Source organism: Stegodyphus dumicola, chromosome 1 (assembly GCF_044657685.1).
Source record: "Stegodyphus dumicola isolate Sdum_Otavi_A_Nest chromosome 1, ASM4465768v1".
NCBI classification, from domain to species: domain Eukaryota; kingdom Metazoa; phylum Arthropoda; class Arachnida; order Araneae; family Eresidae; genus Stegodyphus; species Stegodyphus dumicola.
The window spans coordinates 222,301,011-222,327,989 of NC_140768.1; the positions used below are offsets into that span (position 1 = coordinate 222,301,011).

The 26,979-nt window shown below is 31.9% G+C and overlaps 1 protein-coding gene and 1 non-coding gene across 2 annotated transcripts in view; both read left to right on the forward strand.

Annotated features, from left to right (window-relative positions):
* LOC118184846 (uncharacterized) overlaps positions 1 to 26,979 on the forward strand; it is a 287,706-nt gene that overhangs the window by 103,190 nt on the left and 157,537 nt on the right. Inside the window, exon 2 of the mRNA XM_035354573.2 lies at positions 2,113 to 2,235. Within this exon, the coding sequence (XP_035210464.2) occupies positions 2,113 to 2,235 (123 nt within the window). The remainder of the gene's footprint in view (positions 1 to 2,112; positions 2,236 to 26,979) is intronic.
* TRNAT-GGU (transfer RNA threonine (anticodon GGU)) lies at positions 16,212 to 16,283 on the forward strand. The gene has a single exon. It is a non-coding gene; the product is annotated as a tRNA-Thr (tRNA).

The following is a 26,979-nucleotide window of genomic DNA, read 5'->3' on the forward strand; positions in this document are numbered from 1 at the left end:
TAACAATGGATTTTTGCCTCTCTTTTCGCTCAATACCATGAGAAAGTGCAAGACGGACTTGATCTCCTTGCAATTACCCACGGCGCGGGAGTTCCTTTGTTTTGACTCAGCTTCTAGTAAAGAGGAAAAAGTAAAAACAAGGATCGGAGTTCATACATAAGTGAACAGGTCACAATAAAATCCGAGAAAGCTTTCACTTGTTATATTTTCAGTAAAGGGTATTTTCTTTTGTTTTCTTAAGTCGATAGAACGAGATGTTAAAAGATTTATTTTTAATTCTCTTGCATGGGAAATGCCAAAGAAGTATTTTACCTTTGTTTTTTATTTCAGCATTATTATAATTTATAATAAAATCCGAGAAAGCTTTCACTTGTTATATTTTCAGTAAAGGGTATTTTCTTTTGTTTTCTTAAGTCGATAGAACGAGATGTTAAAAGATTTATTTTTAATTCTCTTGCATGGGAAATGCCAAAGAAGTATTTTACCTTTGTTTTTTATTTCAGCATTATTTTATTCTATGGAAGAATTTGCTATGCATTCTTCAGGAATATCTCTGGCTAAATTCTATTTCCTAGGTCTAAATTGCTCAATGAAAGCGATAAACATAGCTTCCGACTACTTCAAATATGAACTACTAGACATTATGTATAGGACTTGCAACCTTCGATGTTTTACAAGAGATTCCCATCATTAACTTTCGCAAGAATACCAAGTTATAAGTAAATATGGTTATTTTTATTATTTCTTCTAGATTTTCCAGAAATTTCTAGTGAAGATTAATTATTTTATATAAATATAACAATATTAATTAATTTTTTCTAGAACTGAAGAAACAGAAAACAAAATGGTCATAAAAGAACAAAATAATTTATTTATGTATTTAAGACAATCAGAGCAACATTTGTAATTTGTGCATTGAGTTAAGCTATCAGCCATATCGTCTCAATAGGATGAAATGGCATTCTTTACGAACTTAAAAAATGTCCTTATCTGATAACATGAAAAGTATCGTCATATTCGTTTTCCGTTATAACTTCAGGCACATCATCGAACTCTGTTTCATCTTCACCATCACTGTTATTCTGATCCATAAATAATTAATCATCTACCGTTCCATGTCCATGTTTAATTTTATTCCATGTTATCCACTCACTATTTCTAGACCGGCATGATGCATATGATGCATTTGGTCTCCTTTTCCTTCGTTATCTTCGATATTCACTTCAAAATCACGGTTTCAAATGACTACAGGGAAAAAAAAAAAAAAAAAAAAAAGTATAACTGTTGATTCAACGAATTCGTTCAGGTCGGAAGAGCATTTTTAAATAATTTCCCTCTTTTCTTGAAACACTAGAATAACATTCTTGTGCACATCTGCATTGAATACAACGCCCCGTCTTTGCAAAATTATTTACCCCCTCAAGCATTTCCTCCACGAACATATTGTTCGCTGCCTCGCTTTGTAAAAATGACTAAAGATTAGAGTATCGCACATATACCTTTCACGTTTCTTTGTAAAGAAAAGAATGCGCATTATACGTTGAATGTACCTAAAAATTATTATCGCCGGAATATGCGGTGCTTGTTCAGCGCTTGTGACATTCCTTGAAGCACTTCGAGAATATCTCATCTGGTATCTATCATAAATTGCTGTCTCATCTGTCTTAGTCTTCAGTTGTCTGAGAAAGTTTATTACATAGAACCGTGTTGATAAGAGATAATAGCAGAATCAGAGAGAGATAATTTTAGCAAATAAGGTGGTTGCAGCTCGACAAGGATCTGCTATTCATTCATCAAAGAAGCTCAAGATGTTTTAAGAATGAGCATTTTGCTATAAATGGTTGATAAATACTTTAACTCCGTTTGTAGTGCTACACAAACTGCTCTAGTTGCTTCCAGAATATTTTGCTTAATGTATCTATTTTGTAGAGCGCACGCTAAAGCTCTCTAACAATCAAATTTCAAGTATCGTAATCTAACCGTACAAATTTGATGGAAAATGTAGTGTTATAATTTTTTATGAAAAATAAGTAATTTCTTTATGGTAATTTATTCTTCCAAGCATATTCTGCGGAAATTCGTGAGAATAAAAGCTATTTAATCTCCTTTCAGGCTCTTCAAGGAGTCCTTGCAATCTCAGGACGCAGTTTCCTTGCAGGACAACGCCATCTATTTGTATAGATCTAGCTCAAGTACGAGACGGAAGGACAGACTGTCCAGACGGTTCAGATGAAGGTAAGATTTTATTATTAGTTTGAGGACAAAATTATTGAATGAATGTAGCCGGGTACTTTCTGTATGTGAAGGTGTGACTTTTGCCAACAGAAGAGGTAAACAAATCCTACAGTAGTACAGTAGGCTTCCATTCTTGAGAGGCTGATAGTGCCGACTATATGCTATTAAAAATGTCGTTGAGTTACAAACAAAACGCATGTACATTTCTCTACCTTTTACTTATTTGACTATTATGTACTGTATTACCTTTATAAATACTTGCTGTTTCAATTGTAATTAATTAATGTAATTATATTAATCTCTTTAATCTTACTACCTTTCAAAATATGTATGGTTACAGAGTGTTATTTGTGCTAGGACTTAATAAGCAGGTTCATCTACTGAGTACACTAGAAAATATTCCTTTTGCGTTTACAAGTTTATGTTTCTTTCTTTATCCTCGTGAGGGGTAACCATTATATATTTATTTTACTGTTATGGGGTATGCTTTCAGGAATAACTGTTTACCGTACAATAATATTCTTAAGCACATTCACTAGATTTAATCTCACAGCTTTTAAACAGTTCTATTGCTGTAGTGTGGTGAGATTTAGTATGCAGATCCAGTTACTGAAATCTTAATTCATGGTTTTCGTTAAATATTTTGATGACAAATAAATGTTTTAATGCACAGCTATGCATTCTAAACTATTATGGTCTTATCCATAAATGTTAATTGCATGAGATGCTGTCATAATAATAATTTGTTTATCCTTGAAAATTCTTTAACACATACATAGCAAAAACTCAAAACTGTTCTGAGAATCAGTGAGTACTTTTATATTACTCCTGCTGAATATCTGGTCGATGATTGGTTCGAATTCTATAGAAAAAAATTAAGTCACTATTCCATAGTTTTCGGTGTATTGGCCTTTATAACTCTGCATTTATTATATTTTATCACTATACATTTTTATTTTTAACATTTTCTCTTAGTAAATGCGGAAAGTAAATATTTCCATTTTTAACTATCTCTTGCAAATAATGTTTTATAACATATGTAGGACTTCAAAAGTAACTGTATTTCAAATGGTTAGTGTATACAAGGTGTCACACTAAGATAGTTGAAACTGTGTACAGCCAAATTTCTCGCTTGGAATACATAAAAATGCTTAAGAACTATACCTCTACGATCCAAAATTTTCGAAATAAAAGTATGACGTCATATCCGTCAGAGCTCCATTATACCTTTGTTTCTGGCATGGTATTTCTGGCATGGTATTCTTTCGCATTTATCTCGAAAACTATGGGTCATACAGTTCATTTTGGGGGCTTTTATATGTCTTCCAAATGAGGAACCTGGCTGTGTAGAGTTTGGACGGTCTTGATAGAGCACCATGCATTTAGTCAGCTTAGTTTTAGATAGAACCTTAAGTGTTTTATTTCCAATAAAAGGCTATAATTTTAGTTAGATTTTATTTTTAAATTCTTTCTCAAGTGCTGAGAAAAATATGTTAAGAGAATCCTAAAACACTATTAGACTATGATAATAATTGTATAAACGAGCAATGACTATATAATTCGGAAATCCTCAAATGTTTTTAAATATCTAGATGGGAAAATTTTCATGCGTTATCTAAAATAAATCTGGTTCCAGAATTTTTTCGTAATCATTACAATACTTCAAATGTATTTTATTATCATTTAGAGGAAAATAAATATTTCTAAAATAATTCTTTTAACTTTTTAAGACGCGTTGCAAATAAATTAGTGAATTATTGAATCAGTCTGAAAGCTGCTTGATCATTTTTTTTAAATTAAAAAAAATTGCCGATTTGGAAACAAAAGTTCAAACAACATGAGTAGAACATTTATAAATTTTTTTTCGTAAATGCGAACAGAAAAATAAAAAGGTTTACGCCACAGTGATTTTCACACAATATCAGGTTCCCCCCCCCTGCAGCAGGTGTTAATGGTCTCTGCTTAACAATAACTGATAATTACAACTTCTCTTCCATGCCAAACCTACGTATTTTACAAACATAAGCTCCTTTATAATGGGCTAACTCACTGCTAGTTCTATATACAGTCTACTTTGTGTTTTAACATCAAACAAAGTAACTGGATTCTTTCTATTAAACAATAAAACTGGATATCTAAACGTCAAACAGAGAGTGTGTGCCATTTTTGAATCCACTTGTTCTGCATGTAAACAGAAACATAATTCAATTTATTTAGAAAAAACAGAGAGTGTGAATATCTAATTGCCTTTCAAACAAGCAAAATAAATAAAATCTGAAAGCTTTCTGATTTTATATTATGCCCAAAGGGACTTTTTTTCAACGTTTTGTGTGTTACCTCTATTTATTAAATATCATGTTCTTAGCACTTAAACCATAAAAACACTTAAACCATAAAGTCAAAGCAATATCACAAAGTAATTTGAAAAGAGCATACCTTTAGAATTTCCTAGCTCGCTGGAGATAAAAATATTTTATTCAGTACAATCAAAATCTGTTAAAGTTTTACAAAATAGGAAATAGCTAGTAAAACAAATTCCAGATTCCAAATCTTGGCTTTCAGATGCCCATATGCGAGTGGAGGACTATGTCCTTCAAAATTTTATGTTTCTAGGCACCGTTGTTTTTTCACAGTGTGAGAAACATATATACATTCATGCAGATTCTTCATTATTTAATTTCTTTAAATATAATGCAGGGCTCTAATATTTGGTGGCGGCAATTTGAAAAGTGAAACGCTGTTTATAGTGAACCAACGCAAAATTCCAAAACAAAATTAATAGCCTTCTGGGCAAATTGCCACTTTGGGCTAACAAATGAAAGAAAATGTAAGCTACGAAAAATTTGCAATCTTTAATCTTCAATGAATAGTATAATGACTCACGGAGGATTTTGTCATTAAATGAATAAATATAATACTTCTGCTGCTAAATGATGTAACTAAACCTGTATTGTAAGATAATATTAAAGTAATTTTTTTAAAAAAAATTCGAATTTTGAAAAAATCTAGCATTTGTTTCCATAGTTCTTTTTCGAATATAAAACGGCATAAAAACGAACTAGTGAAATACTTAAAAGTAATTACCTTTTGAAAAATAAGATTGTAATTTAAATAAATTATAAATGAAATAAGAAGGATTGAAATCTAGTATTTTTATTATAACTTCGTCATTATATTTAAACTTTAATCTTAACACAGATGATACTGCTCACAAGAAGTTAAGTTTGTTCAAGAAATTTTGAATTCCACATATAATAAGGTGTTAAACTGTATTTTGTTTATTACATTAATATCATAAAATAACACTTGTCGAAAAACGTTATTAAAATTATTGTGAAATTGATTTTAGGCAAATAAATTTGTTTTACTTATGAGTAAAGGACTTTTAAAATATGAAAGAAAATTGAAAGATCTTAGGCCTCATCTTACGCAATTCCTCATTTTTATTTTTGCCAGACAAAAATACCAATATTAAAGCAATAATACTAATACCAGGTTTTAATATATAGACAGAGTAAAGTAATAAATACATAGGAATTTTAAAATTGAGCAAAAAAGCAATCCTAGTTTGAGGTAGATTTTGAGGACAATGAGACACAAGGTTCCTCTTCTTCAGGAGCAAAAAAGAATTGCCTGAAATATTTGCTATTGAAGAAGGGAAACGTCACCCTTAAAATTGATAGTTTTATTCTAAATCTACTGCAAATAAAAATTGAAAGTTGCTTTTCTGTTTTGTTTTTTAAATTAAATTATTTAATTTTAAATTTTATATTCGCGTGTTTTTCTTGCATCTGAAACAACGTGCTAGCTGATTCTTCTGACTTCAGCTTAATAGTTGAAACTTGTCATGTGGTATCATCTCATTTTCTTGATTATAAAACTAAAAATGGTTTTTTAATGATGAGAGGTGCTTATTCATTGCAAAATGTTTACTGGTAGTTGCCTTAGATGCAAACGCATTCTTATTTCATATGATTCATACTGAGTTCAGAGCTCCCCAGCGGCCGAGCGGTAAAGTCACTGAACACAGGTTGTTAGGCTAGGCTGCGAATCCCGGCGAAAGGGCTGTATGGGTGTTTTCGTTGCTTTCCTCATGTGTAACGTGTATACAAGAGAGATTGACTTAAAAAGTCCTCTACGAAGGCACCCCTTTCTCTAAGCAGATATTCCTCGAGTGCTTTGCCATAATAAAATAAACCAACCCATACTGAATCCAGAACATAGATTCGATAATTAAAGTGGAACTGATAAATCAGAATACTGGAGCCATCGTTGAATGACTAAAAAATTATGTTATACCACGTGAAATGAGAACAATACTTTTGTTTTGTTAGAATGCGAATTTCGAGTAATGAAAAAGTAACACTTGCTTCCAGATATTTAAAAAAAATAATAATAAAATAAAGTTAAATATTAGGCTATCAGGTAGAATAATAGGTTAAGAAAACCTAAAACCAAAAGAAAATGAAGTATTTTTAATACACAGAAAAAGCTTCACTCTCTGACCTTATTCCGATCTTCTTTCTCCGCTGAGTTACGCTTCATTGGAATATGCGATATTTTAGAAATTTATTTTGAGAAGATAAATGTATGTTATCAAAAACCCTAATGCTTTAAATTGTTTGAGGAAAGTTAAATATATTTTATTTCAAAAGCATTCAGTTCCATTATGAAGAAGTCAGAGTATAACATTTCCTCTTTAAAGTAAATTGAAAGTTTGTTTAAGGATAATAAATTAATTACAGTAATCTGCAACCGCGTGGTTACAGAAAATTCGGGTATTTATTGTATTTAATTTATCGCCATTCATATTCATGAACTAAATTTCTAGCAATTAATTCAAATTTAAAAATCTAACTATTTTGTCAAAAAACTTGAATAATTCAAGTTTTAAATTACATGAAAAATTTCTCCTCCATAAAAATGTTTGGATCGTCATTGCAAGATTGCAGTTTGCTTTTTTTTTACGTAATCATAGATGTTTTCCTACCTCACTTTTTAAGTTCTCTTATCTTCAAAATTAATTAAAATGTAGGAAGTTGTCATACTATATAGAAACTTTTATATATCTGATTCTATCATGTTTCAATGTGTATGGTGGAAATTAATATGAGGGAAATGGAATATGTTTTTATGAGTAACATTTATGCTTAAGGCTTCTGAATCTTATCATCTGTGTAGCTACTCATATTCCAAGTTCCTGGGTCCATAGGCTAGTTACGATAAGATTTTAAAATATATCATGAAGAGATATGTTTTCAGTTGCATTCAATAACGAAAGCTTACCATTCTTAAAGAGTTACTGTCATCAGTGGGCAGAATAATTTTGGAAGCACAATAAACTTATTGTTCGGAATTTGTGTATACAGATAGAATATAAAAGGCCAATAATTGATTCGGGTTATAAGGTATTTTCTCCATTCTTTCTTCATGCGTTCGTGGTGTAACTGAAAGCACACTCGACGCATATTCGAGAGGTCCAGGGTTAAGTCCTGGCCAGGGCACTGCACTTTTTTTCACGTCTGTTGCTGCAAAAAACCATAATGAATCTACGAATAGCGTCCGAATTAAAAACAGGTGATGGATGATAATTCGTCACCACCAAGATTTGGCTACTGGGTCTACTAATTCCCATTCGCCATTTAGACGGACTATATAATGTAATAAATTGTAAGCGTATGCTGCAACTTATCTAATGGATAATAATTGGCCTCATAGTTAACAAAGCCCACCCAACACAGATTAAAACAAAAATACAGTTAAAAACATCAAACCAAAATTTTCAGCATTGTTCTATTGCCATTTATAAAGTTCATCAAATCCTTTGTAAATCTAAACTCTTATCTGCGGCAATACTATTCGCTTAGATTTTCAAAGTTTGAAAGGTATCTTTCTACCTTCGTGTTGTAATGGTAGCACAATCGGCACGTATTCGAGAGGTCCAGGTTCGAATCTCGGAGAGGACATTGTATAATTTTTACGTCTCTTACTTCAAAATAATCTAATGACTCTATGATGTAGCCAGAGCAAAAAAGGTAGTGGACAATAATTCGTCGCCGCAAGGATTTGGCTTATCCCTAGTCGTCCTTTAAAAGGGAGAGTGTCTAAGTTTTTTTTCCCTCCTTTCTGCATGCCTTCGTGGTGTAACTGGAAACGTACTCGACGTATGCAAGATGTCCAGTGTTCGAGTTCCGGCGAGGGCACTGCACATTTTTCACGTTTGCTGCTTCAAAATAACCTAATGACTCTATAATGACCTCGAACTAAAAGGTGGTGGATAATAATTCCTCACCACAAGGTTTTGGCGATTGGGTCCCCCAGTTTCTCTTTAAAAAGGGGGGATTATATACAGTATTTTTTCCATCCTTTCTACATGGCTTTGCGGTGTAACTCGAAGCATACTAGGCGCGCATCCCAAAGGTCCAGTCTTCGAGTTACGGCGAGGGCAATGCACATGTTTCACGTCTTTTGCTTCAAAAACCTCTACTGGCCGTACAAAGTGATGTAAAGTATTTTACGTTTTCATAAAACACTTAGACAAACGTTACCATATCCCGTTATTTTATTTCACACCATTTGTAAAAATATATTTAATTTAATCCAGGGTTCAGCAGTCATTTCCAAGATAATAACTATACTTCAAGCAGCTTTAGATTTATTCCTTATTACACATAGTTACAGTTTTTGTACGTTATTTAGATCGCTGTAAGAGTTAATTGAAAATGTTAAATATAAGCTGATTTATGATAAATTTATCCTGTCGTATTATCAAATGCTTCAGATAATAAGGCTGCCGGTATACTTTCGTTGCATGATTTTGTGGTTAAAAATGTCTACCGCTGGGATCTGCCAAAAAACTACAGAAAAAAATTGCTTACCTGAGGATTATTAAAAAACTCCCACTATTTTGCCATCCCATTATTTTCTAGTTATTTTTTCTCTTAATCTTAGATCCCTTGACCCGAATGCTATTCCATCCACTTCTTGGATGCAGATAATAATAGATTAATTTTAGAAGACTAGAACCACAGCTGATCTATTGTATCGTAAACTGACCTTTCTACAACGTACGCAACCACGCGACTGATTTCTTTTATAAAGAAAATGGCGGAAGAGGATCTCGGGTTGAGTCTTCCTTGTTTAGAGTGTTTTTTCTCATAAGGAAATTGTACTCAATGTTGGTTAAGTGTGTTCATGATGTCTAGCTTAAACGTTTGTGTTTATGGAGTGTAATGAAATATATAATTCACATACCTTGCTCGCATTATTATATGAAAAGTTGTATAAAACAATTTGTGCTCTGGTTCTTTCAGTAGAATGTACTTTGTATATTCACCACATTCTTGAAATATAAGACAATGTTTATTTACTTATTTATTTTGTATGGGCCAAAAATTCTTAAAAAGTTAGAAGATGGCAATTGATACATTATTTTTCTTTTCTTTTGTGTCCTGTATTTCTTATTTCAACTTGCGGTAAAAGACAGGAATAACAAAAAAGAAAAAGTGAGAATTTGCAGTTTTGACAAAAATGTTGCCTGATTTGTTCTTCCCTCTTAATGTTCGTGTTCACTCTATTTAAGTATTTTCGTCTCTATAATGGTACATTGTCATGCATTAAATGTTTCCGCAGAAAGAAAATATTCATCAAGGTCTAAATAATTTTGAAAATATTTTCTTTATTTTTTAAATTAATTTTTTAAGTATTTTAACTCAAAAATCGCTCTATTTTTTCTTTAGCTGTTTCCACTTTTTCTTGATTGATTTCTCGTGAATTTGATATACGTAGCTTGTGTTTGATTCAGTTGTAAGTGGCCTTGACATAACTTACGACATTACGACATGCGTTTGAGACATGTTGTATCTGCAGTATTCAGTTTTTCCTCTAATTCTAAACAGATCTGGAGCAGATTCTTGTCCATTTTTAGGTGATCTTTTACATTTCCTTTTCGCGATTTTAATAACTTGTGATTACAATTTATAAATATGTGTTACATGTTACTTACTTACTGCCTAAAGGGCTTGCGATGTCACAGATGTTATTAAAGTCATTCTCTTAATTTTCCGCAAAAACTGGAGCAGTGCTTTACGTTTTTGTTCCTTCTAAAGGAGTGATATCACGATCTACAAGTGATTACAATGTTATTTATCTGATTTCCTGTTCATCTAGAGATTATTACACTGATTATATATTATTATGGCAAATAATAAATTACCTAATATGGGGCAGTGCAGTCCGTTATGCATTCGCATATGTTCAGTTAAAGTTTTACTTATTAAGTCTATTTTGTTAGCCGTAATTTCATTATAGAATACAGCTGAGTGACTAAGATTTGGCGTTAGTAATTCGGCCAGGATTTAGTCATCGAAAATAAAAATAGACAGATGATAGTTAGTTCCATAATTTCAGAATATACTATTACATATACAATGAAAGGAGCTAGACATATTTCTCGGTAATACAAATGTACTGTTATAATTGTGATATGAGTTAATTTCCCGAACTCGTTTCACATGATAAACATTTCCAAAACCCGACAACATTTCAAGGCTTCCTTATCTTACTATTTGTGTGAAATATTCGGGTTCTTCTTATGGTCCTTTAAATAAAACATTTATCTTCTTCCTCCCAAAACATTTTCAAAGCTATCTTACTACTCATGTGAATATTCGTGTTTTACTTATGGTCCTTTGAATTAAACAATTACCATGTCCCTCCCAAAGTAATTCGTTTAGGGTTGTTAGAATATAAATGAAAAATACATTTTCGACTGATAAATATATTAAACTAAAAGATTTATCAAAAAATACTTAAAATGATTAAATTACACAAATATGGAATGAAAATTCATAGTAGAACGAGTCCCATTATGGAAAGATTTATTGAAGAGACTCTTTACATCTTATCGTATCGTGTTTATAGAGAATGATAGAAAGAGCTTTCCTTAGCTGTCAGGAATTGCGGATAATATTATCTGAAATTGAGGCGACTTTAGAGGCTTAATTATGTGCACAGTGTTATTGGTGAATCAAGTCCCTTACGTCTAAATAATTTCTTAATTATAACCAGACGTTTGACCATTCTAATTGAAAAAAAAATTATAATAAAACTATATGCTAAAAAGACTTCACAAAATATATAGGAAAAGAATAGAATGATTTTAGAGAGTGTGGAAACATTAATATCTAATGGAATTTAGATATGCTCATCAAGCTGTCAATACCTTATATTGTTAAATGCGTACGGGCTCGTAATGGATTCAATGCACACAAAACCGATTACATATTGATAAGCACTATTTTACCAAAAGAAACACTTTACAGTTGTGGAACTTTTCACAAAAGTACTCTTATTGCTCTCCTTTAGAGCGTAATCAGTTGTTACGGCTTCAAACCACTAAGAACGCTAAGCACAAGACAATATAAAAAGCTCAAATACGTAAGCTCAGTGATCTCTCATTTCTCTGAATCAAATTCACGAGAAAGCTAAACTCTGAACTAAGTTAAACGGATGCTCTCTACAGTCATGCATAGTTTTCCCCTGTCAGCCAAGAAATTTCTTGTGTTTTCTATTTCTCGAAATAACTGAAAGGCCTACATATTTATAGTTACATAGGTTAGTTAAATGTTACATAGTTATAGTTACCAATTATAGTTACGTATGTATGAGACCAAAATGTCGTCAAATGGTCATTAGGTTCGGCGATTTATCGCCAAATTTGGCGAGGAAAATTAGTCGCCAGGCTCTCGTTAGATAGCGCCAAGTTGAGGTAAACACTGAGGTAAATGGATTTAATCTTGTAACCTTATTTTTCCAGCAAGCCTTCGGTGCAAGAGATACTAGATTTACGTATAATTTCAGTAAAAATATTTACATATGTACAAAATTCGTAACTATATGAAACTGCTATTAAAACGAATTCTCTGTTGCTTTTTCAAGATGATAATCAGCCCCATTATTTACTGTAGCTAGTGGTTGTTGCAGACTACATGTTGGAAGAAGCAAAAAAGTATTCCGAATTTTCTTGATGAAGCGTTCATGAAAATGGCTTGAAAAGACACGTAGCATCAGTATCCCACGAATTTCCCTCTTAATGCTGATAATATACTTAATCTTGACTGAAACGATGTTGCGACCCAACTCAAAACTAATCTGGAAACACGAAGACTACGCAAGAAAATCTGGCGACATAAAAAAATCAACATATTTTTATCGTTAGAATTAGGCGGGGGAAGTTAGGCTTAATGTATTTCGCGGTAATTTAATGCAATTTAAAACTAAAAATAATGCATTCGTGTATGATATAAAATATTGTCATTACAATTATCTCTTATTTCCTAACCACAAATGTGTTTGATGTCGATAGCAAATTACTGTGATCAGACTTTCAGGCTTATGAAATTGATGGACTCAGGTGCAATATCACTCTTGTAAATACAGTTAAAGCGCATATTTCTTTTCATGCTATAAGAAATGCAGTGATAGCAATTATAAAATTAAGAATCTATGTAAAGAGTTTTACCTGAAGAATCATTTCATCCAATAATTCGTATATGAGAGCCCGATGAATTTATTTTGAGTCCCTTATAATCAAGAATATTTATTAAATTGCGTAGTCACACACACTAGTATTCGTCAAAGGAAGGGATGCCTCGTGGAGGACTTTTAAGGGAAACTGGCTTGTATTCGTTTTAAACAAGGGGGAAACCACGAAAACGCCCATGTGGGGATTCGAACTCCGGATCGAACCACCAGTGTTTAGTGACTTTACTACTCAGCAGTTGATGGCCCATTAAGTATATATTGGTATTTAAAAATTATTTTTTGATTTTTTAGTGCATTTAATTTAAGTAGTATAACTTAATAGCATTATTTCTATGCATTTTATTTTATATTTTTTATTGCCCAAAATCCCTCATTTTTATTAGATAGCATGACAACAGAGGAATTGAACCTTTTTTTAATCGCCAAAATTCCATAAGAAATTCTGAAGAATCTTCACCTGGAAAATTATTTTTTGCTTTAGTTGATAGTGTAAAGGTGAAATTCTAGTAACGGTTAATTTTATTATGGTGATATGTGAAAATAATTTAGCAAGGAAAAAATTTCTTTATTGAGTTTTAAAATACGCTTATACATTATTGCACTGCCAGTACAAATACATATTCCTAGAAAATCTCAGGTATTTGATTCAGAATAAAGGAGCGAAATATTAATTTTAACATCTGAGCCGCACAGTTAAGTTAAATAAAAACCATCTAAATAGAAATAAATATAAACAATGTGTAATAGTTCACTCCATTCTCGGGAGCCTTGCAACGAATATTGTAATCACTTCCGTCGTATCGGACGATAATTTCTTTGGGTCCATCAATTTTAAAAAACAATGGGCATAAATTTGCAGAATCAATAATGTTTAGGTAGATAATAAATTAAAAAAGAAAAATCTGAAAGGAATTAGATTTTAACTGTCGCCCAAAAAAGTTTATTAAGGTTTTTCTACGCTCTCGCTAAGCTCGCAGTCTATCAGTCTGTTGTTGCACTCAATCCTGCTAACCCATTTCTTTTTGTCTTTTTAGCTTTATTATTAAGTATCGTTTTCTTCGCACTTAAGTCATGTACAATTCAATAGCTAAATCACAAAAAAATTAAAAGCAGCTTAGGAGCATATGTTCTTTATTCTAGATTTAGAGTTAAGTGTCAGCATACATTTTTCTATATTTTCAGTTTATGTCTAACTCCATCACATCATTGTTCGGTTTTCTTAACAAGACGGCTCACAAAGTTTTGTGTGTTAATTTTTTGTATTAAATATCATGTTTTTCGCACTTACGCCACATATAATTAATTCAGTTGAATAGCAAAATCCCAAAATATTTAAGAGCAAAATATCTTTAGAATTTCCGATATACCATCTCGCGCGCTGGAGATAACAATCTTTTATTCCTGCTTTTTTCAAAATATGATGTTTCTAGGAACCGTTGTTTTTCACAGTTCGAGAAACCGATAAATTCCGTGGCAACAATTTGAAAATTGTTTCAGTCCTTCATACGAAGTCATACGCCAATAAATCCCATTTCGAGACTAATAGCCCACTCGGGCTAACGCACATTTGAGTTAGAAACAGGGAAATCTGTCGAAATAATTTTTTTCAATAATACATGGACTTGCCTTATTTCCTTTATAAATAATATGGAAATATGATTTTTAACGGTAGAGTAAAAATGTGTGAGTTCTTTGCAAATTATGCATACTTCAATGCTTTCTTTAAATAAATGTAACATGTGATTTTGAATTCCCATCTTAAAATTTATGTTCTGTTCATTAAAGTAATGGAAGGATGGTTTTGTAATTAAGGCACGAAATTTGAAAATGTAAGCTTTCGTTTTTAAACGTACTTTTAAGCAGATGAATTTGAATTTTAAAAGATCTTTTCCATGGTAATGCGCCAGTTTTGCTAACTTGAATGAAAGAATATAGTTAGATTTAATTAAATTATCAATATTTTCCATTTATAGAGTAATATGAAAAAGAAAACATCAAAATGTTTAAAGAATAAATTAAATTTTAATCTCTTTATTCTATAAAAGGTCTAAAACGCAGAAATTTGATGCACATTTGCAATTCATTAATTAAAATGATTAACAGAAAAATATAAACAATAATATATCACGTCGTCTATAAATAAAATTCCCTCACGTTGACATTTATTTTTAAGTATGTTTTCTTTCTTAAAAATATTCCTTCCTGTTCAAGAACTTCCTATGACTTTATACAGGATATTTCCTCTGAATACATAATGGTTACAGTTATGCACTACTGAGAAGGATGCATAGGATGCTATAAATTTCCCTGTATACTTACAACATAACGAACTGACAACTTGATCTCGATGAATCTACTTCATTCCTTAGACATCAATTAAAATTCACTCAGTGATTTCCGTCTAGGGCAGAAGGTAAAAAAACCAGGTCATCTAAGTCTCGACCGGTCTCTTGGGCCCTTTCGATAAAACTTAGAACTTCCTTTGATGAAATTCCAGCCGGTCGACGGTTGATCTTCATCCATTGCTCAATTTATACTTCGGAAATGGGCAAAGAATGCCAAAAAAAGCTGTGATTATATACAGATAAGCAGGGTTCAAAATATTGCTCTAGTTATTTCACCATTTTTCATTAATTCTACAACATATTTCATTCTGTTCGTAGCAGTTTCCATTTGTATGCGAAATTATTATGAGTGTAATAGTGAATTTCAACATGAAAATGATTGCAATGCAAAACTCCTTAACTAATTTTTCTTGATGGCATAATTTTTTGACTTGGAAGGACATTACTTCATACTAATAAAACTACCTTTTACCCTCTTTTTAATTATTTGTTTTCGTATAACCTCATTGATTCTAAAGAAAGTTTCTCCTTTATTAAAATGGCATCCATTGTTTGTAGGGACCTCCCTATCAATAAATAGTTCGTATACCACTAGCAGTAATTAATTATATGTCTATCTATAAAATTCAAAAAACATAATAAAGTGTTGTGATAAACAAAATATAACATTATGTGTATGAATTAAGACTGTAAAGTTCCCATATTTTGTATTTTAATATGCATTAAAATAAGGAAATTATTTTCATTACAGTGCACTTTAAATTCTTGTTCAAGCAAGTGCAGTTTTCTTAGTAAATTCGAGATAGATTGCTACGTCAATTTTATAAAGTGAAAGAATTGCTCAATTTTTACTGTATCGGTATAATATATGTATTTAGTGATATGGTTATTTTGTAGTGATATGTCTGTTTTGTAATGTTATGTGAATTTATCGCTTGTTTCCCTAATAAGAACCTATAGTTTTCATTGGTAATATTTGAAATGGATTGGCTATACAATAACTAATTGGCTAAACCATTTTTAACGGGTTACAATCACAACATAAGCGTTATACATTATACGGTATTTCTCCCACTTCCTTAGCGTGCCTTCGTGGTGTAACGGTAGCACGCTGGGTTGGTATTCCAGAGGCCCGTGGTTCGATTCCCGGCGAAGGCGGTTGCATATTTATCGTCTTTTCTGCTTCCAATTAACCTAATGACTCTACAAGTGGCGCTTGAACTAAAAGGGTTGCGGATGATGATTCTCCGCACCCAGGATTTGGCGACTAGGTCCCCTAAAACCCTAGTGACCCTTTAAAAAGGGGAGTATATAAGGTATTTCTCCCACTTCCCTAGCGTGCCTTAGTGGTGTAGTGGTTCTACACTCTGGGTCGGTGTTCCAGAGGTCCGTGGTTCGATTCTCGCGAAGGCGGTTGCATATTTTTCGTCTTTTCGCTTTCCAATTAACCAAATGACTCTACAACATCACGTTTTTGAACACTTTACCAATGGATGGGTGTGTTTGGAAATTCACTGCAGAAATCACTCCTGTGATCAGTGATTATCTAGTAGTTTTTCGCTTTACTTTATACTTAAATGCTTCCAAAATCTCATAAATATGAATTAGCTTAGCTTCTGTTTTTCAGGGAAATATATCTTTATTTTTGTCAAATTTCCTTCAAGTCTTTCATTTACTTTGCATGCATGGGTCTCAAACATTTTAAAATTCTAACCTTTCTAACCTAAATTCTAACCTTTAACTATTGCAGTATTCACTTTTGATGATATTTTCTAATATCACTTGAAGAAGCGGTGTGTTAACCGATAATATAGTGAAATAACTCTTTTGATTTTTCTGCTTTCTGTTATTGTATAGCCAATCCATTTTACTAATAATTTACTACTGATGTCAGAATGAAAACTAATAGTTCTGTGCATACAGTTTCCTAATCCAAATAATTTTAATCTTTATACTGTAATTATCGATATATATCTGTTGTTTTAAAATGCAGATTTCAATCTTTAACCGGGATAGATACTTCTTATTGAGAATTATATGCATAGGAGAGTTCATTAACCCAATGTTAACCAACAGAATGACATTTTTTTCTACCACGCATTTCTTTATATGCCCATAATAAACGTATAGTACGATGGTCTTATAACTCAGGTAGTGAATATATAACATGATGCAGACCGTTTTCAAGACAGTGTAACACCTTGGGCAAACGCCATTAGCTTGCGGATGTGCAGAGGAAGTAAATATTGGAATTGTGTTAGTCCTGTTTAAGAACTGATGTGTAAGCTGATGCTAGAAGTTTATTCGCCTTTCTCTAATTGTAATGATTAGGATATATGTGCTCATGAAAATCGATAAAAAGGCTTCACGACTTTCTTAAGCTTTTAAGGATATCAGATGCTCTTTTAGGATAATATCTTATCCTATCATTGTATCCAGAGTACACAGCAAATCTTTTCTATACAGTAGAATCCTATCATTGTATCGACAGTAAAAATCAAACATTTTCTATATATTATTAGTACAATCTTATCCTATTATTGTATCCACAGTATACGGCAAATCTTTCCTGTATAATATCTTATCCTATCATTTTATCCCCAGTGCGCAGCAAAACTTTTCTATACAATGTTAGTACTATCCTATCCTATCATTGTATCCATACTAATCAGTAAACCTTTTCTATATACTATTAGTACTCTCTTATTCTATTATTTTATCCATAGTACACAGCAAACTTTTCCTATATAAATATCTTATCCTATCATTATACCCACAGTGCACAGACTGGTAGTACTATCTTTTCCTACCATTGTAATCCACAATAATCAACAAACCTTTTCTATATAATATAAGTTTATTTTTCTTTTCCCATTAACCACATATACTTCAAAATCAAACAAATCATCGTTTTCTTCTTAAGATCCGGTTTCAAATTCTGACTTTTTTGATGAGCCAAATGTTAGAATGATATGGTGTTACTGATCTACACCTGTAATTATAAATCAGACTGAGCGACCCTTTTTATGTAAAGACTGAATGGAATTTCGTGAAAGAAAAAATTTCTCTAAAATTAATTGAAATGTATGAAATGATAATTTAAGGCGTTAAAGATAAAAAAAAACTAACAAACATTCAGAAAAATTAATTCTGCATTATTTAAACTTTGCGTTAGTTAAACTTTGCGATAGATTTTGTCTGAAGCTATGCAAGTTCATTATATATCCTCAGGTTTAGGCAGAATGTAGAAAATGTATCGAATCCTGTGTAAAATAAAAGAAAAAATAGTGCAGTTAAAAATATAACTTTGATTAGCAGTATCCCCAGAATTTTTCGTTTTAATTTGTATATTTTCCCTTTCTGAAGTTCTAAAAATCGAAATTATTTATTATATCTATCCTGAACTGCGTCCTTTCAAAATTAATCCATTTCATGTCTACTTATGTAAACCTGCAATGTGGACAACTCTTATTCAATCAAAAAAACTTTTTGACTATTTTTCTGGAAACGCATTTACTTCTTTCTTCTCCCACTTCGCTTAACTGCTGCTAAGACATATTGCTTGCTTCTGTTGTCTATTGTTTAATGTTTGAAAATGCAAGCTATACAAAATTGTGCAGGTGCATATCGATATGTGATTAAGAATTAAGTATCCAGAAATAAATATATTGTTTTCAGCTATGTCTGTCTGTGATTGTCATCCCCTTTATGTATCCACGCCGATATCTTCTAATTATCAAGGTATTTTCAAATTTTAAACTTCTTCTAAGCTTAAGAATTTTTTAATAGCTTATCGCAAGAATCTTATGAATTAACATTTCTGAATTTCAGTACCCCTTTTTTTTTTCTAATAGTTTTAGACATTCTTTTCTAGGAGATAATCATAAATAGAAATTAATAGTTAAATATATGTATGGATACAGATAGATAGGTTTATAGATACACATGTAAACATTTTATGGCAATCAGCTCCCGTTGGCCCACCAGTTGCCGAGCGGTAAAGTCCTTTAACACTGTTAGTTCGGTCCGAGGTTCGAATTACGCGAAGTGGCTAGCTGCATGAGCGCTTTCGTGGTTTGCCCCATGTGTAACGTGTTAATACGATCCAGTTTCCCTTAGTAAGTCCTCCACGAAGGTATCACTCCCTTCAATGTAGTGCCTTAGGCCGGAACACGTAAGCTATAATAATAATCATCGCCCGTTGACACTGAACACGTGAAAGGGACCAATATTTCTAAAACATAAACATTAACGCCTAACATTATATTTTCTAATGCGATCACCTGTCTAAAAAGCTAAAATCATCTGGAACAGTTGGTAGTCAGCTTAAGCGGTTACTAGCGTAAATTTTCTCAATGAAAACATTACAGGTTTTCCACATGCATTAAAAATATGATGTCATTGTGCTAATACAAAGCTTATATACAAGTTTGAGCCTTGCTTTCTTACATGAACGTTTTCAATGCGCCGTAGCCTGCGTTTGTTGGCAGATATGAACCTGTTCAATGTGACATCATAAGACGAGTCTAGGAATACATGTTTTCTCATTAGACGGTTAAATTCGGTAAAAACATTGACCTGCTTTCATAGGCTAGCTAAAGTGTAAATAAAGCTTTATTTAAGAAAATAGATTTTTAGTATGATACTATTTTAATCCTTTAATAATTAATTGATACCGAACGAATCTAGACACGTAATTACTTAAAAACATTTTTATTCCCAAGATCAACCAGTTTAGAAATAACATAATTGTTTTATCAACTTTAAAATATCTCATATCTATCGCTGATGAATCGAGTAATAGTACTTCGAAAAAGAAGAAATTTTATTTATCGTAACGGTCAATGCTATAAACACTAAGTATACAATTTGGAGATGTTTATATAATCAGCTTCGTCCATAATGATGGCACAAATGGGGCACTATGATGTGTGGACATTTGGCAAAGTAAACACTGAATAAGGCCAGCAAAAGAATAAAAATGCAAGAAAATCCTAAATACCAGTTGCCGTTGAAGGGAAAAGAACTAAATTTGGATCAACTAAGGAGTCCGAAACACTCCATTTATTTCTGAACTCATGAAGGTGAAAGGCAATTGGCGCAAATCTGTTCGGAATTCCTGGCTGAATATCATGGCCAACTATGTTAGAACTAAATAATGCTATACATGACATCAAACTTGTGCTCAACGGCGCGTGAAATAGCAAGGTTCCCTATCGTTAAAGACATCTGGCAAGCCAATGATTATTTATTCCTCGTATAGTTTGTTTTCCCTCGGCTAGAAAGCTATTTTGTTTTCGCTACTGATCAATTTGTTTTAACACAAAGATCATTCAGGTTTTGGGTTTTAATACATTTCCTAATAGCCTTTGTATACGGAAGATGGAACAAAAATAATTTGTTAAGCACGTACTTAATACATCTTCTGATAAAATATTTTCCTGTGCTGAGCTTCAATTATTTATTCTCGAGAACTTTTCGTATAATGTCGTTGGTTTCTGCAGAATGATTAATACTTAGGAATGAAAGCGAGATGATGCATGCATTAGGAATGATCGCCTTAGGCAGATAGTCAATACATCCTTTTAAAAAGAATTTTCCTTTGTAATGTATTCAGTCATTTATTAGTCATAGTTATCCATGCATTGTGAATTTTGTTTTAAAATGAAATATCATGCAGAAAAGAATGCGGAATTTTCCATTTAAAACTGAAACCTTTAGAGCGATATTCTTAGTAAACAGAAATACTTGCCTATTCGATTTTATTAATTACTGCATGAACAAAATTTAAGAAGAACCACTGATTGAGAATTAATTTCCAAACTTCTTAATGAATATAATTGGTATTTTCATATGAGTCGTTTTCTCTGAAAGTGGTTTAAGTCCATTTTATATTATATAGAGATATTTAAGGGTTTGTATTTGAATGGTTTAAAATATATATGTTAATCCGCTCATTTTATGTTTTTTAAATATTAAATTTATTTTAATTTATAACGTCATCGCTTTTAAAGTATTAGTTAAAAGAAATTTATAATTTTGATGATTCAAATGGACATGCACCACTATCAAATCAAGAAAATGTGAAAATTCTACATTTATAAAATGTTAAATATGGAATTTCAATTGAATAAAACTTATTTTTTATGAAATTTTTATTAAATATGTCCAAAAAAATAAAAAGGCTTAATTTTAATATTTCTTTTTAATGTCATTTAAATTAATTTAATTACAACTTTATATTAATATGTGCCATTTTTAATTTTTATCATCATGGGAAAGTTTTCGAAAATAGTCATGATGTATTGGAAGAATAGAAGGTAACTGATCCATCTTACCTTTGAATTTTTCGAATTCCACGTCATGATTTTCCATTTCCTGGCATGGTGATATAAAGGTTCTAGTGGACTTAATCGTACCAAAGTAATTATATTTGTAAATTACAATTAACTATGTAAATTTATATTGATAAAATGATGAAGATATTGAAGGTTTTTGGAGGAAACTCTTTATAGATAAAAAGCTCGTAGCAGTTTGCATTGCAATCTGCTATGAGCTTATTATCATCATTTACTAACATTTCGTCAAAAATTTCAAAAAAAAAAAAAAAAAAGAAAAAGAAAAAAAAAAAAAAAAAAACTACTTTTATTATTCTGTGAAAATAATGCTTAACAAATAAAAATGAATTAATGTTAACTTTTACTTATTTCGAATTTTCTGCAGATTTTAAAACTGAATTTAAACGAAACTTTTTTTTATAATAAAGTATAATTTTCGAGGTATATCCTGATTTAAATTAACTATAAATGTGTACTATAATTGTAACTCTACAGTAGAGCGATTTGTATTCTTAACTGCGTGTTCTTATCTAAATAAAAATTAGCAACAAAAAACCTTCAATAAAAAGAGCATTTGTATTTTAAGTATGCGTCGTTTACCTTTTGAACATATTTATTACATGTAAATTATACGAACATTAATAAATAGAAACATATTTGAATATGATTATTAAAAATATATTCGAAGTTAAAATGTAATTGAACATCAGTAATCTAATGTTGTCAGCTATTGCAATCAAGTTGATATAATACATTAGTTTATATAATAAATTCAAATTTTAAATTTTTATGTGGAAGCTATTTAAAAACAATGTACGGGGAAGTCTCTATCCGTACGTCAACCCAGATATTGGGTTAAATGAGCAAAATTTAACCCAATATTTGGATTAAATTTTACTAATTTTTTAATGATATTTAATAAATAAAGGTAACACACAAAACGTTAAAAAAGTCCCTTTGGACGTAATTTAAAATCAGAAATCTTTCAGATTTCCAATTTCAGTGTTATTGTACATTAGTTTATTTATTTTGTTGGAGTTTTAGAAGGGGTAACCCCCTCCCGAAAAAAAAAAAAAAAAAAAAAAAAAAAAAAAAAAAGAAATGACTACAGTATCTGTGTTAAACCCCTATTCTCAAGTGCGTGAAAGCGTGAACCATCGCAGTACGTGCTCTTCGAATACAAATTGCTGCCATCAATTATTGTTTCTTGGAGATTGTATCCATTTCCTTAAGTGTCTGCTTTTAAATTAAGCAAACAATACAAACCGCTCGTCCTGAAATTGCTTGTGCAAACAGGACGGCGCATGTTACGGTCTTCGGAAGCGATTGTTTTCATTGTTACAAAATTAACTTCATCGTTCCATGCCCTTTTATTTAAAACAACAGGTTACAAACTGCTTCTTTATTTCGCAATGAAAGCTGCCTTATGCGGCTTCCTTTTGATATTTAACACCATTGATTTAAAGTGTACGTTGTAGATGACTTATCAAGTTTAGTTACCTATTTGCCCTACACTCATCATAAAATACAAGATGTACTTCAATAAAAATTGATTTGCGCGATTATGAACTAGTAAAATAATGTGAAGCGTGATTTAATAATGATTCTTGTTTAACCAGAAAACACTTCAGTCTACAGGTTCTATAAGCAGAAATATGTTGTATCTAAAAATTCACAAATGCATTTCTAACAAATCTGAAACTTCACGGTGTTTATAAAAGATTTAATTTTTCCTCGTGATTATTCATAATCTTTTACTTACGGGTGACGCAGCATTTGAAAATGCAGTAATTCACTGAATAATATAGGTAGAGAGGTAAGAACTGACACACATGTTTGAAGTGTCATGGGATTTTATTGAAAGCAGAAAAAAAGTGCTTAAAACGGCCAACAGATGGGGCTTCATATGATATCAAAAGCGATAATTAGCATAACAACTGATTTTTAGCACAGACTGTTCTTTATAACAAATGTTCAACATGTCGACTGTCATTCATCAACAATATCTGTAGTCGAGGGACAATGTGAGCAGTATTGTACAGCATATCTGTAGGTATGGTGAGAAATTACCGTCGAGATGTTGTCTTTTAGCATTCCTAATGAGGTTGGACGATCAGAATAGACTTGTAACTCCACAATCAATAATCACACGGATTGAGCTGCGGACCTGAGAGGCCAAGCATGGCGGAAGTGGCGTCTCAACACGCGATTCTAATCCAGACGATGTGTGCCATCCTGCACAAAGTCAGATCATCCAACAGGTGTTTATCAGCCACACTAGGGATGATGCGCTTTTGTAACATAGCATCGTATCTCCCACCCGTCACACTGACGATTTTAATAGCAGAATTACGCATTTCCTCGAAGAAAAAGGTCCGATCACTATTGATGTAATAAATCTACATCAAACTGTGACCAACATCCGGAGGAGAGGCTAGAAAAGCGACAAAGTCATGAAGGGACTGATTTTCTTTTAGCTCATTTCATACAGTATTTTCATGGGGCATCACTGACATTTTTCTGCCCAGCGCCATACTTTTGCCTTTTTTATTTTTTTTTTCTTTCAACAAAAGCCCATGCCATTTCAAGTATGTGTGGCAATTTTTACCTCTTCCTTACATTATTCCGTGAATTATTGAATTTTCAAATGTTAACGGACTTTTGGGTCACCCGGTATATAAGGTATCCTTTCGATAAGGTTTATACTGGACCGAAATATATTTCTATCATTAATTTTCTATTAGTATCGGATTTGATTGAGCTAAGACTGCTTGAGGTGTTTTGTATTTTAAATTATATGCACAGAAATTATCACTCTTTCGAATACCATCTTATATATTATCTAAATATAAAGAATAACTAGATAATTTTATTCTACAATTTTTGTGTTTAAGAAGGTGCAAACATTTAGACCAAGTTTGTTTTCCTCGCGAGTAAGCTGTGTTTTAGTTTCTACCTACTGCCTTTTAAAAGTAAATATTTCTGTTTGAGAAATGTTTTAACCTACCTGGAGAAAACTGCATTATGCTATTTACAAATGTAGTAAACCTGATGAAACCGAAGAACTACGAGTCTGCTAATGATGTCAGTAATAGGTGTTAAACATTTAAAATTGAATTACATCAATTTAAAATATTCCTCCTTTTAATTTAACATCAACTCTCACCTGAGGTATGGCTCATTTGATTTCTAGACTTATACCGAGATATCCGCTTATTCACGCGTGCACAGCAATGAAAATACAAATGTTTAACACAGTGTGAGGCAAGAACAAATTGATACTACTTACATTCCCAACATGCTTGTGCCTCTTGGAATCTTGCAGTTCCTGAAAATTACACCCTAGTCAAATTCTTTCACTACTATGTTACTTACTCAAGAAAAAAAATTCTTGTTCACACGAACTAACCCAAAACTTGTTTAGAAGATATCGAATTTAATGGTGACACTTTGTGTAACAGCTACGTGAACTATTGATTATAGTCAAGTTTTCTTCAAAATATGCGGAAGGGCTTGCAGTAATGATTATTATTTATTTAATTTAATCTTAATTTCTTAATCTGGAAATTTGAACAGGACATATGGGGAGTCCTTTATATTGAAAGAGAAGTGCATTTTTTAAGTAATATAAAGAACTTGATAATCTGAAACAGGACACGTGAAAAATGAGCAGTACCTTCGCCAGCACTGGAACCTGGAGCTCTCGTATACGTGCCAAGTGTGCTACCCTTACACCACGACGGCATGCTGGAAGGACAGAGAAAATACCTTATATACTCCTCCATTTAAAGGGAGACTGAGGATTAGGGGATGCAACCAACAAATCCCGAACGAATGATCGTTCCACCATCCTTTTTAGTTCGGGCGCCACTGTAGAGTCATAATATCTTTTTGAAACAGGAGCAACATCCTCGCTAGCACACGAATCTGGGCCTTTCGAATACGCGCCGAGTATGGTACCGTTACACCATGAAGGTACGCTGGAACGAGGAAGAAAATACCTCATAACCTTTATCTTTGAGTTACAGAAATAAAACCTATGATTTTATTATCACTCCTTTATCTAATTATGTCCAAAGTGGTTAAATTACATTTAGTTACATAGTAATATGTTGCAGCAAACCAAGCGATCATTTAGGTAAAGCAGTTGCGTGATCGAATGACGAATGTTTTTAAATTACAGAATAGTATATCTCACAGAAATGAGAAACATAACACATTTAAGCAATACTAATGTAATACTCCATGAGGTATTTATTTGAAGTCTTTTGCTAAGCACTTTAGCTCATAAATCTTGATTACTTGGACGAATAAATAAACTCTTCCACGCGACGAGTTGAAAGAATTGCATTTGAAATACCAAAGGAAGAATAGAGTCTCTGTGCCATACGGAAACTCACTTCTTTAATCTAGGATTACGCTTGTCATTCTTAACGTTGAAACGCCCTGATCCAGTTCTAATGGCATCTTCTTAAATGTTTCATTGATTCCTCATGTGAAAGTTCACTATCTGTGGAAGAATATCCGATCTCTCTTACAATTTCGTTTTGTTACGCGTGGCTGAACTTTGTAGAGCTATTGCTTATCCATTAGAGATGAAATTTCCGTCCGAATAGCTGCTGTATATGGTTTCGAGCCAAGCTTTGGAATTCTTTTCCTTTCTTTGTCTATAAGAAAGAATGTTTAGCATATCTTAAAAGGATGTTCAAATACTTGAGTTTTATTACAGTACGGGTGGCAACGTATCAGTTCTAAAATAAAATGTTGTTGAAAATAATTTTTGAATTCGTTAATACGCTAAAATGCTTATGGAATTTAAATAGTTATATTCATTTTGTTTCTACGCATAAATGTGTGAAAGGAATATTGGAAAGAAAACAAGTTTGTTTTAAATATTGCCTTTATTATGGCGAAATATTGTACCCAAATTTATCCTGAAAATACATATATGTCTTTAAAAGCAATTAATTATATTTTGTCTATTACACATATGTAGAATGAAAGATGCTGGTAAAAATGAAATAGATTATCTGGAATTCGTTCTATATATTTTCTCATATATATATTGACCCACACGAGTAGGCGACATTTTTTACGCCATGTGTAATAAAGTACTTAACTAGCCTTCCTTTTCTCAACCATTGTTCAAAGTTATAAATTTTGTCACAAAAATGTTTAAAATAACTCAAATATTCATGTTTCTGTATTTTTAAACTGTAGAAAAGAAGGTACGCTTATAAAATATGAAATCTGTAATTTTCTACGTTCCTCCTACTCTATACTTATATTTAAGAACATATTTTACTCGTCATAAAAAATAAAAGTTTCACACCCATACGCAAAAATTGACTGACAGGTTTGGTACTAAACTCGAGGATTATATTAAGGGGCGGTAGAGAATTTCAAGAAAGAAATGTTTATGTGTTCATTACACGATTACTAATCTTTTACGATAATAAATTATTTATAATTTCAGCCTTTACTATCACTTCTCCATTTCGTTTCCTCACCAGAAT